Here is a 16,508-nt window from a genome sequence, read left to right on the forward strand (position 1 = left end):
GATCGCACTTCCCCGGAACTGGGAGGGAGACCGTGGACTCAGGGGTGGGGGGTTTCCGGAAACCGCGGTGACGCGGAGCGAGTGGCACAGCAGCATCCCGCGACGCTGGCATCTACATCCCCGAAGGGATCTTCCCATTCAGAGAATTGCCTCAGTCTGATTATCTCACGCCCCTCCCATCCTTATTCTCCCACTTCCGGGCACCCGGGACTTTTCAAAAACATTTCTGAAAGCAACCCCTTACCGGGTGGCCCCCTTTTACGCCCCACCCCCAACATTTCCAAATGGTGAATCAGGTTAAAAGGAGCTGCGGATGCTACAAAGAGCAATGGGTACCGGAAAAGCCAATCGCGCAGTGTAGGCTGAGCATGTGTGGGAAGAGGGAGCTCTGGGGTCCTTCCAGGAGCTCTGAGAGGGCAGCAGGGAGGGGGGTTGGTAGGACTGGGCGGGACGGGGGTTGGGGGACGGTCAGCGGTGGTGAGCCCTGGGTGTGACTGGTTCTCAGGCCTCAATTATCACTGCTCAGTCCGAGCTTCTCCCCTTGCTTTGCCTGTGGGAGCCTTGGTGGGAGCCAGCAGAAGGGTGATCAAGGATGAGTGGGTGTTGGCGGAGAGCAGCTTCTGAACCACTTAACAGAAAGTGGTTGCTGAAAAATAGATAGGAGATGCTCTAATCCGCAACTTTGGAGCAGCCAGAACCTTTAAACATGAAGTCTCCTTGGAACGGGGCTGGTCTGCCTTCTCTACTGCTTGTACATGGATGCGTGCGTGGTGGCGGGGGTGGGGGTGGGGCCGGGGCCATGCACTCAAGCGTCTTCTGTATGCCCTCATCTCCCACATGTCCATCTCCACCCTAGCCTGTCCTCTGAGCACGCATCCAACGGCCTACACAACTCTCCAGTTGGATGACTTACTGGACTTCAAACTCATAATGGCCAGAACTGCAATCCTCATCTTCCTCTCCACCTGAACTCCAGTCTTCTACGTCTTGCTCAGTGCATCACCATCCACCCATCTGCCCAACACTTCCAACTCTCCCAGCTGCCATAGCCAACTTCCAAATTCTCTTGTTTCTCTCTCCTAAATATAGAAAACCTGGCAGTTCTCCTCTCCCTGCACTTCTAACACCCCAATTCAGGCCATCAGCCTCTCTCCTGACCACATACAGGAATATATCGCCTAGGCCTGCAAGCCGGTTTCTCCCACAGCTGCCACAGGGAGCTTTTTAAAACTCTAATCTGATTGTGTCACCTCCCCCTTCTTAAAGTGTACATTACTTTTAGGATGAAATCCAAATTTCTTAGCATGGTCACCGCCTGTCTCACCAGCTTCACTACTTACCATATAGTTCTTCATGTTTATCGGGCCCCTTGCCTCCTCCAGGCCCAGCCCTGCCCAAAACATTCCCACAGTAGGCTTGTTGCCTGGTCAACTCTTATTCACCCTGCTGGTATCAGAGGGATGTGGCTTCCCCAGGAACGTCTCCTCTGAGTGCACTACACTGGATGAGGTCACTGTGGTATATACTCCTGCAGCACTGGCAGTACTGGGTGAGGGTTGCGGGCCTTGGGAAAATTACTTGACCCTCCTGTCCCTCAGTTTTCTCATCTGTAAAGTGTTTATACCTCTTACTATTGTGATAAGGATCAAATTACTTAAACCCATATAAAGTCCCTGAGACAGCTGATGAGTGCTATAGAAGTGTTATCTTCTATTGTTGCCCTCTATTTTTTCTTTTTCTTTTTTTTTAAATTATGGTCTTTTATTTATTTATTTATTATTTTTAAAAAAATTAATTAATTAATTTTTATTCAGTTACAATTGTCTGCATTTTCTCCCTATCCCTCCACCCCACCCCAGCCAGTCCCACCTCCCTCCCCCACCTCTACCCTCCCCCTTGATTTTGTCCTTGTGTCCTTTATAGTAGCTCCTATAGACCCCTCTCCCCACTATCCCCTCCCCACTCCCCTCTGGCTATTGTTACAATGTTCTTAATTTCAATGTCTCTGGTTATATTTTGTTTGCTTTTTTCTTTTGTTGATTATGTTCCAGTTAAAGGTGAGATCATATGGTTATTTGTCCCTCACTGTCTGGCTTATTTCGAGTAGCATAATGCTCTCCCGTTCCATCCATGCCATTGCAAATGATACTCACAACTATAATTCAACAAGTGTTTGCTTAACTGTTCAGTTCTTTGATGTTTGTCTCTGCCTTTATATGGTAAGCTTCATGAGGGCAGGCCCATGCCTATGCATACCACTCTTATCTCTAACACTTAGCACAAATGCCTCACACATAGTAGGTCTTTTAATAAATATTTTATTAAGTGTCTGAAGGAATCTGTAGACATTTCACCTTGAAAACATTATTCAAAACCTAGTAGCTCAACTTACACATTTATCCACATACTCAAGACGTATATTAGAGGCCAGAGATGGGCCAGTTCTGGGTTTGATGGATGGGGAAGCAAAGGTGAAGTGGACACATTCCATTTCCTCAAAGACCTGACAGCTTAGTAAGAGAAATAAGGCACATGCACAGTTAACGATAATACAAGTTGGAAAAGGTGAGTTTGTGAAAGATGGGGTGTGCCAAGGGGCGTGCATAAAAGGGTGGGGCTTAGATGGATCAGTCTGTTTGTGGCAGGCAGAGCTGGGACCGGAGCTTTCCAGTAGTGAATGATAGCACGGGTGCTGCGATGCTTCTCTCCTTGTCAGATCGACACATCTGACAGGCTCAAATGTCCCCTCTTCCGCGTTGTGAAGAATCACTCCCTCCCTAGCACTTTCTTCTTCTGGTCCAGCATTTAGCTTATTTTGCCTTGTGTGATGGTTGATTGCATTTCTGCTTTCTCATTATCTATCTAGTGCCTCTCAGGATTTGGACAGAACCTGCAGTTTTGTAAATTGCCCTCAGCCCTGGCAGAGTTTTTTACACTTAGCAGAAAGTCAATCCACAATTGTTAAATTTACAATAGAGGCAAGAAGGAGAACTTGCTAAGAAGTGGGAAGTGGAGACATCTAACGCTGATCAGGAAAGATGAAGGTGAGGGGATTTTGCAAAGATGAAAGGGGTAGGGCCTGAAAAGGTAGTCTGGCCTTTTTTTCAACAAGTTTTAGGGAGTATTTGGAGGGAAGTAATGTACATGGAGTTGTAATTTTGAGAGATGAACCTGCCAGCCACGTGTAGAGTGGATTGGAACGTGCAGAGTGGAGGTGGAGAGGCCAGGTAAGAGGCTGTTGAAATTTTGCACATGAGAAGCAATGAGAGCCCAAACCGGTGCCTTGCCTTGCCTTTGAGGTCAGAGATCAATGGCACAAAAAAGTGATAGTTAAGGGAGCTATTTTTCCAAGTATAAAAATCAGATCAAACAATCTGACATGTGCCATGGTTCTTTGGGAGGAAAAAGAGAAAGCAGCTACCATTCCTAGATTTGTCACTTGCTTGCTGTGTGAGCAAGGATATGCCACTGCAAATCTCTAAGCCTCAGTTTCCTCATTTACCACATGATGATAATACTGCCTACCTCACTGGGTTGTTCTGAGGATTGCATGTGATAACACATGGAACAGTGCCTGCCACATAATGAGTGCTTAGCGTTTGATAGCTGTCATTGCCAGCTTCAGGAATTTAAGGTGTCACACAAGAGTGTATGTGACATTGCTTTTTTTTAATAGACTGTAATTTTTAGAGTTGTTTTAGATTTACAGAAAAATTGAGCAGAGAGTACAGAGAGTTCCTATATATTCCCACTCCTGTACTCAGTCTCCCCTACTATTGCCATCTTATGTTAGTATGGTAATTTGTCACAACTAATGAACCAATATTGATACGTTAGTATTAATTAAAGTCTACTTTATTCAGGTTTCCTTAATTTTTACCTTGTATCCTTTTTCTGTTCTAAGATTTCCTCCAGGATACCACATCATGTTTGGTTGTGTGGACAAAACAGGGGCTACATACTAAACTCCACAAACTCACGGGAGGCCGGAATGGTGGGCTTTATAAACTCAGAGACTGGAGTAACAGTATAGGATGATCTGAACATAAAAATTCCTAACTAAAAGCAAGTCATGGCAGGTAGTCACGTCCTACGCTGTATCTTCCTTGATAAAGATCAGCCTTTAAGTGAGCCTGTCTATTTTGCATCTAAGGTAACATGCCTTTAGAATGTCAGAATAATCCTTTTTTTCCAGACCCCTCAGGCCTGTCTCCCACCAGAGCAAGAGACCGCAGAACCCCTCAGTGTGATCTTATTGCCCAAATGCCATCTCTGTGCTGTAAATGTTGTTAACTACCCTGCACCCACCAATGTAAAAGAAGTACATTTTTATCCAATCTCAGAGATAAAATCTCAGAGATTTCCCCGCTTTGCTTTCTCCCACCTCCCTAATCCACCACCAGTGGATTTCACGTAACCCTGTTTATGTCTTCTCCTTTGATTCTAGTGTATAAAACAGGGGTGTCAAACTCATTTTCACTGGGGGCCACATCAGCCTCGTGGTTGCCTTCAAAGGGCCGAATATAATTTTAGGATTGTATAAATGTAACTACTCCTTAACTGTTAAGGAGTTGAAATTACATTCGGCCCTTTGAAGGCAACCGCAAGGCAGATGTGCCCCCAGTGAAAATGAGTTTGACATCCCTGGTACAAAATAAGCTGTAAGTTACATGAATGTCTAAACACTATGTTATACACCAGAAACTAATATAATACTGTATGTCAACTAAAAGTGAAATTAAAAAAATATTAAAAAATATTAAAAAATAAAAGTAAAAAGCAATTAAAAAATAAGTTGTAAATCTGCCATTCTTAGGAGCATTTTCTCAATTTGTCTTCCCAGCAACTGTTCTCAGTTTGGCTCAAATAAACTCTTATAAGACTTTATAAGACCTTTTCTTGGGCTGGATGTTCTTTTGTTGACAGTCTCCTTACCAACTCTTGGCTGTGACAGGTTCTTAGACTTTCCTTGTTTTTGATGTTGTTTTTTAAAAATCACGGCGAGGTACATTTGGGGATTAAATAGTGCCCCTGCCCACACCCTTTGCCCCAGTGTCGTTTGCTAGAAGGAGGCCAAAGCAGCCGTAAACCTTAAATCTGCTGTCCCAGAACAGTTTTGTCTGTGAGAACTTTGACTTTTGGCACTTGAATATGAGATCCTTTGCAGCCAAAATAGTCTATGTCAGAATAGTTGAGCTCACTACAATGTCTGTTCTGTTTATACATTTATTTGTTCACTCATTCAAGTAATATTTGCTGAGTAACTGTTATGTGTCTGTACTATGGTCCGTGCTGGGGATGTGGCAGTGAGCAAAACAGTCAGGGGTCCTTCTTCCGTGGAGCCTACATTCTAGACAAAGAGGCAGACAACAGTGAAACTAACAGACCAATACAATGGTTATGTTGTGTGGTAAGTGCCACAGAGGAAAACAGTGGAGATGGGCAATAACAGGAAGAGGGACCCACTGCAGAGAGGGCAGTCTGGGAAGCTCAGAGCTGAACTACAAAAAGTAGGAAAAGGTATGAGGGTGCTGGAGAGGAAGAGCATTCCTGGCATGAGAAGCAGAACATGCAAAGGCCCTGTGGCAAGAAAGAACAAGCAAGTCTCAGGAACTGATTAAAGGTGGAGCAAAGTTGGAGAGATGGGCATGGACCAAATTGAATGGTAGAATGGGCCTTCTAGATCAGGCTAAGGAGTTCAGTTACTATTAAAAGTGAAATGGAAATTTTGATAAGAACAAAGCCAGGATTCAAAACAAGGTTATTAACTCTGAAGCCCATGATTTTTCTGCAGTGTTGTAGGTGTCCTCCCCTGAGGAAAATTCATGATTCTAAAATGTATTAGGTGGATGGGGGCTGCCCAGAATGAGTAGGCAGGTGGATTAGAAACAGACTGTGTTGATAGTAGAGAAAAGGAATGATCAGTGAGGGGACTATTGACTTAATTAATGCTGAGATAAATGTGCTAAGAAATGGTCGAGCAATGTTTGTGCATTTTTCTTGTTTTGTTTACATTAGTATTCCTCTTCCCAGTAATACTGGGGGTGTTTGGGGATTTTGTAGAAAAGAAAAAAGAAGTGAAGTGGGAAGACGTTGGAGGGTATTCACCGGGACGAGATGCGATCAGATGTGGAAGGACCCTGCCGTAGCCGCGTGGAGTGCGTGCAAGGGGCAAGGCTGACGGCAGAGAGGCTGCTTGGGGCGCTGCTGCAGTGATCCTGCCTGAGCAGAGTTATGGCACGCAGCCTAATGAGAAATGTATTTTGACATTGCTAGCGTAATATATTCAGATCCATGACACAACCTATAGAGAGGGCTGTAACAAATTATCACAATTTGCTGGCACACATTTATTCCCTTTGAATTCTGGAAGTCTGAAATCAGTTTCACTGGAATAAAATCAAGACGTCAGTGGCCATACTCCCTCCATAGGCCAAGGTGAAGAATCTGTGCCCTTGCTTTTTCCTCCTTTCAAAGCAGCACTCTTCGGCTTGTGGCCCCTTCCTCTATCCCCCAAACAGCAGCATAGAATCTTGCCTCAGTTATCACATTGCCCTTCTCTGTAGTCAGATGTCCCTCTGCCTCTCTTTGAGAAGAACACTTGTGATTACATTTATGGCCAATTTGGGTAATCCAGTATCAACTCCTCATATTAAGATGTTTAACAATCAAACCTGCAAGTCCTTTTTGCCATATAAAGTATTGGGTGGGCCAAAAAAACCATTTAGTTTTTTCCATAAAATAAGACACATTTTCATTTTCATCAATAACTTTATTGATTTGGATATTTTGTGTATGTCTGCTATCTCCCTTATGGTATAACATTGATTGCTCTCAATTCGTGTCTCGATTTGATCACTATCACCTTCAACTGGTCTACTTGACCGTGGAGCAACGTCCAGTGAGAAATCTCCAGCGTGAAACTTCATAAACCACTTGTGACACATTCAGTCAGCCACAGCACCTTCTCCATACACTGCACAAATCATTTTTTTGCATTTCAGTTGTGCTTTTCCCTTTCTTGAAATAATAAAGCATAATATGCCAAAAATGTTGCATATTTGCTTCCATCTTCAATATTAAAATGGCTACACAAAAATTCACCAATTTTGATGTTTTTTTCAAAAGCACACTGATATGACAGCTGTCACAATACAATCTAACAAAATTGTTTTGAATGAAGTTAAAGAAAACTAAGTGCTACTAGAACCATCTAATGGAAAAAAACAAATGGACTTTTTGGCCAATAACATTCACAGGTATGAGGACTAGAACATAAAATCTTTGGGGACATTATTCAGTCCATCCCAGAGAGCAAAAGAGACAAAAGGCCCTGGTGTCAGACCATGAGGCATGCTAACATTTAAGTCAGAAAAAGGAGAAGTAACCAGCAAAAGAGATGGAGGTGAAACAGCAGTTGAGGATGTTGGAAGGCTGGCAGGGGGTCATGCTGCAGAACCAAGAAACTAGAGGATGTTTAGAGGGAAGGAGCCCCCAACTGTTGTTGGAGGGATAAATAAGATAAAGATGGGGGAGAAGCCAGGGGGAATGGTGTGAGAGCCATTGATTTTAACAGCAGATTGGTGTGAGGGGGAGAAGGGGACAGGGTACACTGGATTGGAAGCCATTGGAATGGGTTGAGGAATGCATGGGGTAAGGTGGTGCAGGGTGCAAGGTGGGCAGTGCTTTAGGTTCTGCTACCAAGGGAACAGAGAATCTGGGTTGGAGAGGGTTATGGAGTTTAGAACAATGGCTTTTTTTAATCGCTTTCTATTTTTTAATGGTGGATATTGATGATGACTTCATGCAGGAGGAAAACCTGGTAACCGAGGAAATGAAGTCCTTGTGAAAGCAAGAAGGGATGATGAGGCCCAGAGCTGAACGAGAGGCTGGCCCTGCTAGCAGCAGAAACACTTCTTCTGTTGTAACAGGAGAAAGAGATGTGTGTAAGGTGATTGATTTTATCAAAGGAGTGAGGCTGAGAATGAAGAAGTGTGGTATGTTTGAGGAAACAATGTTTGGGGAGAGTCATATTATTTGTGGAGATATATTATTTTGTTTAATTTCCTTTAGCAAGTATAAATAGGATAGCTGCTAAATATCTAAAATATATTCTTCTTTAACCAACTTCCCACCCCAGGTTTAATGACAGGTAAATTTTAGTTAAATTAAAAAATGCAAATAGCCATCTCATATGAAACTTTATTAAAAAGAGAAATGATATAATCAAGCTACTTTGTGGTTTTGTGTTCATTAAAAAATAAACTAAGGGAAAAGGGAAAAACCTTACAATGAAATAGTTTGTTGTGTGAGTTATAAATAAAGCATTTCTTATAAACATTATCATGAAATTATACAGCCCGCATAGGAACGAAGACTGTAGAACACCTACTGCAAAATCACATTATCACAAAATCACAGGGTGGGATTCAGAATCCTTTGGGGACCCTGCTTGCTGGGACATTCAACCAAACTATGGACACAACTATTAGCATTCAAATCCTGTTTTCTGTAAAACTAGTTTCTATCAAATTACGTGTTTCCCTTCACCAAGATGAAGATGAGAAAGTATGAAAGGTCCCTCCACCGGAGTATTTATTTGTTAGGTCCTGCTCATTCATCTGGACATCCAAATGACCCATGGCCAAGGCAGATGTACTACGCTCACTCATTTGTCGTTGGCATTGGCATCACAGGGCAGCATGCCCTGAGCAAAGGGCAATGTCTCAATCTAGTAATAAACAATATTGCTTTTATCAATCTTATACCTAACATTGAGGCATGCAAAGAGAGAGTATGGATTGCTTGAAAACTATAATACTTGTTTTGAAAGCTGATTTAACAGTGTAAAAATTGCTATGGGGACTCTGTTTTTCTAGCCTTTCCTTTCCTTTCCTTTTCTCCTCCAACAAAGGCCTTGTCTTTAAGAGGCATGGAATCAAGGATTTTGTGATTCCCTCCTCCTCCCAACCAGTCAGCTACACTGCTGAATTCCTCCTGATGTTTCTTACATGATGAGACTGTTTTTATTTACTAGACAATGGAGACTTGGAAAGACTACTGAGGTGAATAAAAAATCAGACTTAAGACTCAGGCCCAGACTTGCCTCCTGCAGTCTCCCTGCATCTTAGAAGCTCCCATGAAACTCTCAGGGAGTCTGTGACTCACAGTGGGAGAACCTTACTGGCTGTTCCCAGCCCTCCACGTTCCGAAAAACAGAAATGAGTTCTCTAGTTGATTCTTGAAAATACAGATGTTGCCACAGAAACATATTGTATGAACAAATAACACAAAGTGAGTCATAAACGTTCAAATATCTCTACAAGTTGGCATAAAAACAACAGCAATATTTTTAAAATGCTTATAACTTCGCCTTTTGTAACAAATAGTGCACAGGCTATTTATATTAAAATGGAAAAGGCCAAGTCTGGGGCCAAAGCCTGTAACATATTCATTTGGTCAGATTCCATCAGCAGATACTGATGTAGACATTTCCATGAACTCATGAGAAAGTTGTTTTCCCTGGAACAGCTAAGGGAAGCACCTCAAGTAGCAGGGCTGAAAAATCGGTGCTGTTCCTGTTAGATGTCTGAGGCAGCACAACTCTTTCTGAAGTTGTTCATCTAAAAACTTTGGCGGCTATCTAAGGAAGCACTCTCTGTCTAATCTAAGAACTATGTAAAATGGAAAACAAAGATATCTTTTAAAGGGTCTCTGCAGTTGAGCAAATCCATTCCAAGAACAGACTGAGTCTGTTTTATCAGTCACACTCATTCTCCTCTTTTTGTATTTTACACCCGAGGATGCTTCACAGCCCATTTAAAAATAAGTAAGTAAAAGCATATTGCTTTGATTGTGTCCTAAGGATCAGAGCCTGACCCAGGATACGGTGTCAGCCTTTCTTGGTGAACAATGCCTTGTCCAGTTTCCCTGCAGAGCAAGACCAACTAGTTCACAGAGCATCCGTGGGGAGCGCGCAGGACTGGACTGCCCGGTATGCCACCTGGTTCCTTGCAGAGCGCAGTCTGAGGGAGAGAATCACCGTGACGATCAGGAGGAGGAGTCCCATGATGAAAAGGATGACCAAGGCTGCTTTTGCTCCTCTAGGACCCAGGTTCTTGCCAAAGAAATAGAGTTGCTCCTTGACACGTTCTTCTGTGAAAAAGAAAAGTGAGGTGTCATGCCTCTGCCTTTCCCTGGAGGGTAAACACTGTTGATTCACATGCAGGGTTCAGGGAGGGGGTCGTTACCATTGGAGGGCACAGTGGCTGGGTGGGATGCTCCTCCAGAAGGAGACTTGGTGGAATAAGGAGTCCTGTTGTCTGGACAAAGAAGACAAGTTAATTGTTTTATAAACAATAGAAGTCGATTCTTTCCGTGGCATGAGTTGTTTCAAGAGTTACTTCATGTTGCCAGTAAGGCCTTTATCCTGTCAGTGTCTGTAAGGTGTAAGTCTTCCTTGGATTCTTACTGTGCTACCCTTCATTCCAGTATACAGGCTGGAATGTTCCTACTCTGATCACCTCTGAAGCTTCTACTCAACCTTTAAGATCCATCTGAAGCATTACGGCCTCTCTGGAACCTTGGTTTATGTTCCCAAACTGTGAACCATTAGCTTCCTACTGCTGCCACTGAACCCTCTACCCTGCATTCTATTTTGTCTTGTTTCATGTTCTGTTATGATTACAGTTTACATGTCTGTCTCTCTTGCTTGACTCTGAGCTCCTTGGGAGTCCCATGCCCCTTGTTTGCAAGGTCTATGGGAAACCTGGTGCCATCACCTGGCATCACTGGTAGATAGCACCATACCTATGTTCCGAAGGACCGTGTAGGTGGTTTCCATGCCAGCATGGATGTGATCGGACACGTGACAGTGTAACAGCCATGTCCCTGGGTGATCTGCAAATAGTTCAACAGTTTGGAAGGTCCCAGGAAAGAGATCATACACGTCTTCTCGGTAAGATTTATCTATCTGCAGAAAGAAGGGAATAATAAAGAGCAGAAATCAACAAAATCAAGAATAGAAATATATTACAAGATAAATCAAAGAAACCAAAAGCTGGTTCTTTGAACAGATCAATAATATTGATAAACTTGTGGTAGCCAGCTACCACATACCCACATGGTAAGGAGCTGAAGCCTCCAGTCAACAGCCCTGCAGGTGAGCTCGGAAGTGGATTGTCTAGCCCCAGTCAAACCTGAGGACTGCAGGGCCAGCTGACATCTTATCGCAGCCTCATGAAAGGTGCTAAGTCGGAACCAGCTAGCTAAACTATTCCCCAGTTCCTGACCCAGAGAAATTGTGAGATAATAAGTGTTTATTGTTTTTAGGACATTAAGTTTTGGAATCATTTGTTAGGTAGCAATAGATAACTAATAGAAACCTCTAGACAAACTGACCAAGGGAAAAAAAAGAAGGACACAGACTGCAATTATCAGGAATGAAAGAGGGGACAACACTGAGATCTTATAGACATTACAAAGGGTAATAAAGTGATATTATGAACAACTGTTTATAAATTCTATAACTTAGATGGTATGGACAAATTTCTTAAGGTGATAACTGATATGTATAACTATTCAGGTTATCTATTCAAAAAACCGAAAGTATATTAAGACCTTCTATCAAATAAGCTCCATGTCTATAGGTCTTCACTGGCAAACTTTATCAAACATTTAAGGAAGAAATAATACCAATTCTAAACAAACTTCCATAAAATAGGAAAGGAGGGAACACTTTAAACTTATATTATGAGGCCGGCATTACCCTGATACCAAAACCAGACAAATAACTTACAAGAAAAGAAAGCTACCACCAGTGTTCTTCATAAAAATATATGCAAAAATGCTTAAGAAAACACTAGCAGATTGAGTCCAAAAATATAGAAAAAGGGTACTGCATTATGACAAAGTAAAGTTTATCCTAGGAATGAAAATGTTAAAGTTCAACATTTGAAAATCAGTCAATGTAATTTACCTATATAGTAGATTAATCAATAGACTAATCAATAGACTGAAAATGAAAAATGTGATCATCTCAATAGATTCAGAGAAAGCATTTGGGAAAATTTAACATCAGTTCATGATTAAAAAAACTCTCAACAAACTAAGAATAGAAGGATCTATAGCTAAGTTTATTTCAATGGTGAATGACTAAATGCTTTTCCCCTAATATTAAAAATAAGTCAGCCCTGACTGGTTTGGCTCAGTGGATTGAGTGTGGGCCTGTGAACCAAAGGGTCACAAGTTCGATTCCCAGTCAGGGCATATGCCTGGGTTGTGGGCCAGGTCCCCAGTAGGGGGTGCATGAGAGGCAACCACACATTGATGTTTATCTCCCTCTCTCCCTCCCTCCCTGTCTCTAAAAATAAATAAATAAAATCTTTTAAAAAATTAAAAAAAATAAAAGTTGTCTACCTTCACTATTCGTATTCAACATTATAGTAGAGCTTCTAGCCAGTGCAATAAGGTAAGAAAAGAAATAAAAGGTATACAGATTGAAAAGAAATAAGACTGTCTCTAGTCACAGATAAAATGATTGTCTATGTAGGAAACCATCTCCCCAAAATCTACAAATAGCTACTAGAACTAGTTTAGAAAAGTTGCAGGATACAAGGCCTATTATACAAAAGTCAATTGCATTTCTACATATTGGCAATGAAAAATTAGAAATTGAAATAAAACAATACTACTTATAGTATCACCAAAATCCAAGTGTTAGCAATAATCTGAAAAAATATATGCAAGATCTGAATGCTGAGAACTACAAAAGACTGATGGGAGGAATCAAATAAGATCTAAACAAATAGAAAGATATACTATGTTCATGGATTGAAAGACTTAATATTAAGATAGCTATTCTTCCCCAACCAATGTATAGATTTAATACAATACTAATCAAAATCCCAGCAGGATTTTTAAAATAGAAATCAACAAGATATTTCTTTTTTTATTTTTATTTTTCAGTTACAGTTGACATTCAATATTACTTTATATTAATTTGAAGCTATTTTTCAAATTTATGTGGGAAGGCAAAAATCTGGAATAGCTAAACAATCACTGCCTGATTTTAAGACTTACTGTCACACTAACGTAGTCAACACAGTGGCATTCAAGGAAGGACAGACATATACAGTATCCAGCAGAAAGAACGCTTGTTTGAGTGTGGTTGGTAGGGTAGAGGGCAATATAGGGGAGAAAAAAAAGGGACAACTGTCATAGCATGATCAATAAAAGACATTAAAAAACAGTGAGATACCACTACACATTTAATGGGATAGCAAAGAAAAAATTAAATAAAAATGGAAGATACCAACTGCTGATGTGGATGTGTAATAAATGTCATTATTATACATTTCTGGTGGGAATGTAAAATGGTTCTGCCTCTGCAGAAAACAGTTTGGCAACTCCTTATCCAGTTAAACATACACTCACCAAATGGCCTAGCAATCCAATTCCTGGGTATTTTCCCAGGGAAAATAAAAACTTATATTCACAAAAACATGTACTTAAATATTTATAATGATTTTATTTGTAATAATCAAAAACTGGAAATAACCCAAATGTTTATCAACAAAAGAATGAATAAACAAGCTGTCACATATTCATACAATGGAATGCTAATCAATAGTCAAACAGAAAAAACCCATTAACACACACAACAAGATGGATGCAATTCAAATGCCTACACTAAATGAAACAAGTCAGATTTTAAATTCTATAGATTGTGTGATTCCATTTACATGACATTTAGAAAAGGCAAAGCTATAGATATAGAAAATAGGCCCATGTTTGCCAGGGGTTAAGCATGGGGAAGTAGCTGACTCTGGAGGGTGCAACGGGGACTTTTTAGGTGGTGGTGGAGCTGTTCTATATTTTGATTAGCATTGGATATACCACTGGGTGTGTTTTTTAAAACAGAGCTTTGTACTAAAGCAGGTGAATTTTATTCAATCTAAATTATACCTTACATAATTTGTATATAAAATAATTTTATATATGTATGTAAAATTTTAATATGATTTTTAAAACTTGGGTTTAAAAAGCCAAATTCTACACTGATGGTTGCCAGAGGGGAGGGATATTGGGGAACTGGATGAAAAAGGTGAAGAGATCAAGAACTATAAATTGGTAGTTATGAAATAGTCATGAGGATGTAAAATATGGCATAGGAATACAGTCAATAGTATTGTAATAACTTTGTACAGTGCTAGGTGGGTACTTGAAATATTGGGGGACCACTCTGTAAATTATATGATTGTCTAACTACTATACTGTACACCTGAAACGCATACAAAGTAATATTGAATTAAACTGTGAGTGAAAAATAAAATTAAAAAAAGCCAAGTTCTGAAAACGAGCATAGCCATTTAATATGTAAAACTATAATCATTATAGGCTAATACTTGGTGCCATAAACTATGTTGAAGAAATACACAGAGAGAAGAGGATATTAAATGTTTGTTTAAAATTACTGTTTATTCCTGTGTAACTAGAGAAGAATTAATGTGGATTAATCACATCCACAGATGAGATGTGATTATTCTTCTCTATTCTGCTTTGCTGTAGACTGTGAGGAGCACATGAGGTGACAGCCTATTTGGACCTTATTCCTGGAGATCCTGATTCAGCGGCGTGGGGTATGGCCTGGAGATTTGTTTCTTAAACAGCTCCCCGTGTGATCTGTATAGCTGGAGCCAACCATATGGTACAGATGCTAGAGAGGCAGAAGGCCACATATGTATGATCCAGGGTAAGAGTCAAGATAAAGTTTTTGTGCCGAAGCCAAAGCTCAAAATAGCTTTTACTAGATACGGCTATTCTGTGGGCTAATCACATAGAAAAGAAATGGAAAAAGAAAAGAGAAAGAAAAAAGGAAGGATAAGAAAAGGAGACAAAATACTATGGGTGCTTTCACATAAAATATGGACAGTGTAATCCAGAGTGGGCAGAATTATTCTCATGTAAGTGATGAGAAAACTCTCACCTGAAGCTTGGAGAGTTTTGTTTTTTTTTTTTTTTTTTACAAGTACAATAAAATATATGTACATATTAAGAAATTTCCTCCAGGGGAAGGATATAATCACATTATTCTGTTCCATTCTCTAATATCGATCACCCTCCCACAAGCCTTACTGCCAAATAACCTTATTTCACAGAGGAAATGCATTGAATTTCTTCATTCAAAATGTCTCCCTCAAAGCATTTTCCTTATACGTACTTTGAAGAGAAAGCTCTCAGCATGATAATGGATGGTATGTATATCCACTTCACTTCCTATTCCTAGCAAATACCAGTTTGTCATTGTATCTTCATTCATGATGAGGCCATGGAGATTCCCAAAAATCTTGCCATTAATAGCTAAGATGGTGAACAGAAAATAGTTTTTGATTAGTGACATGACACTCATTATTAATCTGCTTCAAAAAGATCTTTAAGTCATCAACATTCTCATCTGCCCGATGAAAATGGAACAATCTCATTTGCACTTACCAATGTCCTCATATTCTAGACCTAAATTTCAGATTACTAAGAAATCCTTAAACAAAGAGAACTAGAAAGAGAAATAGCAGTTTATTTTTGAATAAGCTATATCTTGGGTAGCAATGTGTGCTGTTTATTTGTTTGTTTATTCAGTATATTCTTTCTATAGAGTAGATTACAGCCTCATTTGTGAGGTAGCCGGATTTATGCCATTCTACAATTGAGTGGACTAAAGCATAAAGAAGTAAGTTCATCTATATCATAACTGAACCAATTAGAAGCTATGTCCTTAATATGTCACTTTCTGAGGACTACCTTGGGGCAAGTTTCTAAGCCTGGCTGACTCCAAAAAGCTTCACAGCAGCAGAGCCCATGACCTCACAGTGAGCAAAGCAAGCTCAAGTGGAGTTGACGTGATGGGGCACTCTCCCACCTTTGCTTTCTATTAAGGTTTTATTCTGTGCATCATGACACAACCAAATGAGTTACATTCATTAAAAACAGCATTCTAAGACACTTTTGGGAGACGGAAGCAAAACTGGTAGGGGAAAGAGTAGCTGAAGCAGAGATCAGGCTAATTCTCATTTATGTTAGCAATTAACCAGCTTTGTGACCTGGGGCTAAGCCTGTCTTTCATTACACTTTTGGTCAAAAGTAGATCTTGGTGAGAGAGTGCATATGTGTCAAATTAAACACATTACTCCCACTTAAAAAAAAACTACTTAAATTACATAGAATTAAATAACATAGACCCATTAAAACAGAAATTTGGTGATGGTATTTTATGTCCCAGAAACAGTTAAACCAGGCACTTAAATTTGATCAATTAGAAGTTACAATATATTTCTGTAGAAATATACCAATAAGTGATGATTCATCTTTGAAGGATTACTTCACAGCCTTATAATTTAGGGATCTCAGCATTCAGAGGCAGAACTCCCTAAAACAGCTGGTCCACAGCCTGGCTGAACCTTGCTGGCAGCTACAGAGGACTTGCTTCAGTCCAGGTGTCTCTGAGCTGGGGA

At 40.5% G+C, this 16,508-nt stretch overlaps 1 protein-coding gene across 1 annotated transcript in view; it reads right to left on the reverse strand.

Annotated features, from left to right (window-relative positions):
• Positions 1-9,105: 9,105 nt before the first annotated feature.
• Positions 9,106-16,508, reverse strand: part of HEPHL1 (hephaestin like 1) — a 65,258-nt gene continuing 57,855 nt past the window's right edge. Inside the window, exons 17-20 of the mRNA XM_024574639.3 lie at positions 15,221-15,360; positions 10,810-10,972; positions 10,251-10,322; positions 9,106-10,155 (exon numbers count right to left, since the gene is read on the reverse strand). Coding sequence (XP_024430407.2) covers positions 9,953-10,155; positions 10,251-10,322; positions 10,810-10,972; positions 15,221-15,360 — 578 coding nt within the window. The 3' untranslated portion in view covers positions 9,106-9,952. The remainder of the gene's footprint in view (positions 10,156-10,250; positions 10,323-10,809; positions 10,973-15,220; positions 15,361-16,508) is intronic.

This window comes from Desmodus rotundus, chromosome 5, assembly GCF_022682495.2.
Source record: "Desmodus rotundus isolate HL8 chromosome 5, HLdesRot8A.1, whole genome shotgun sequence".
Taxonomy (NCBI): domain Eukaryota; kingdom Metazoa; phylum Chordata; class Mammalia; order Chiroptera; family Phyllostomidae; genus Desmodus; species Desmodus rotundus.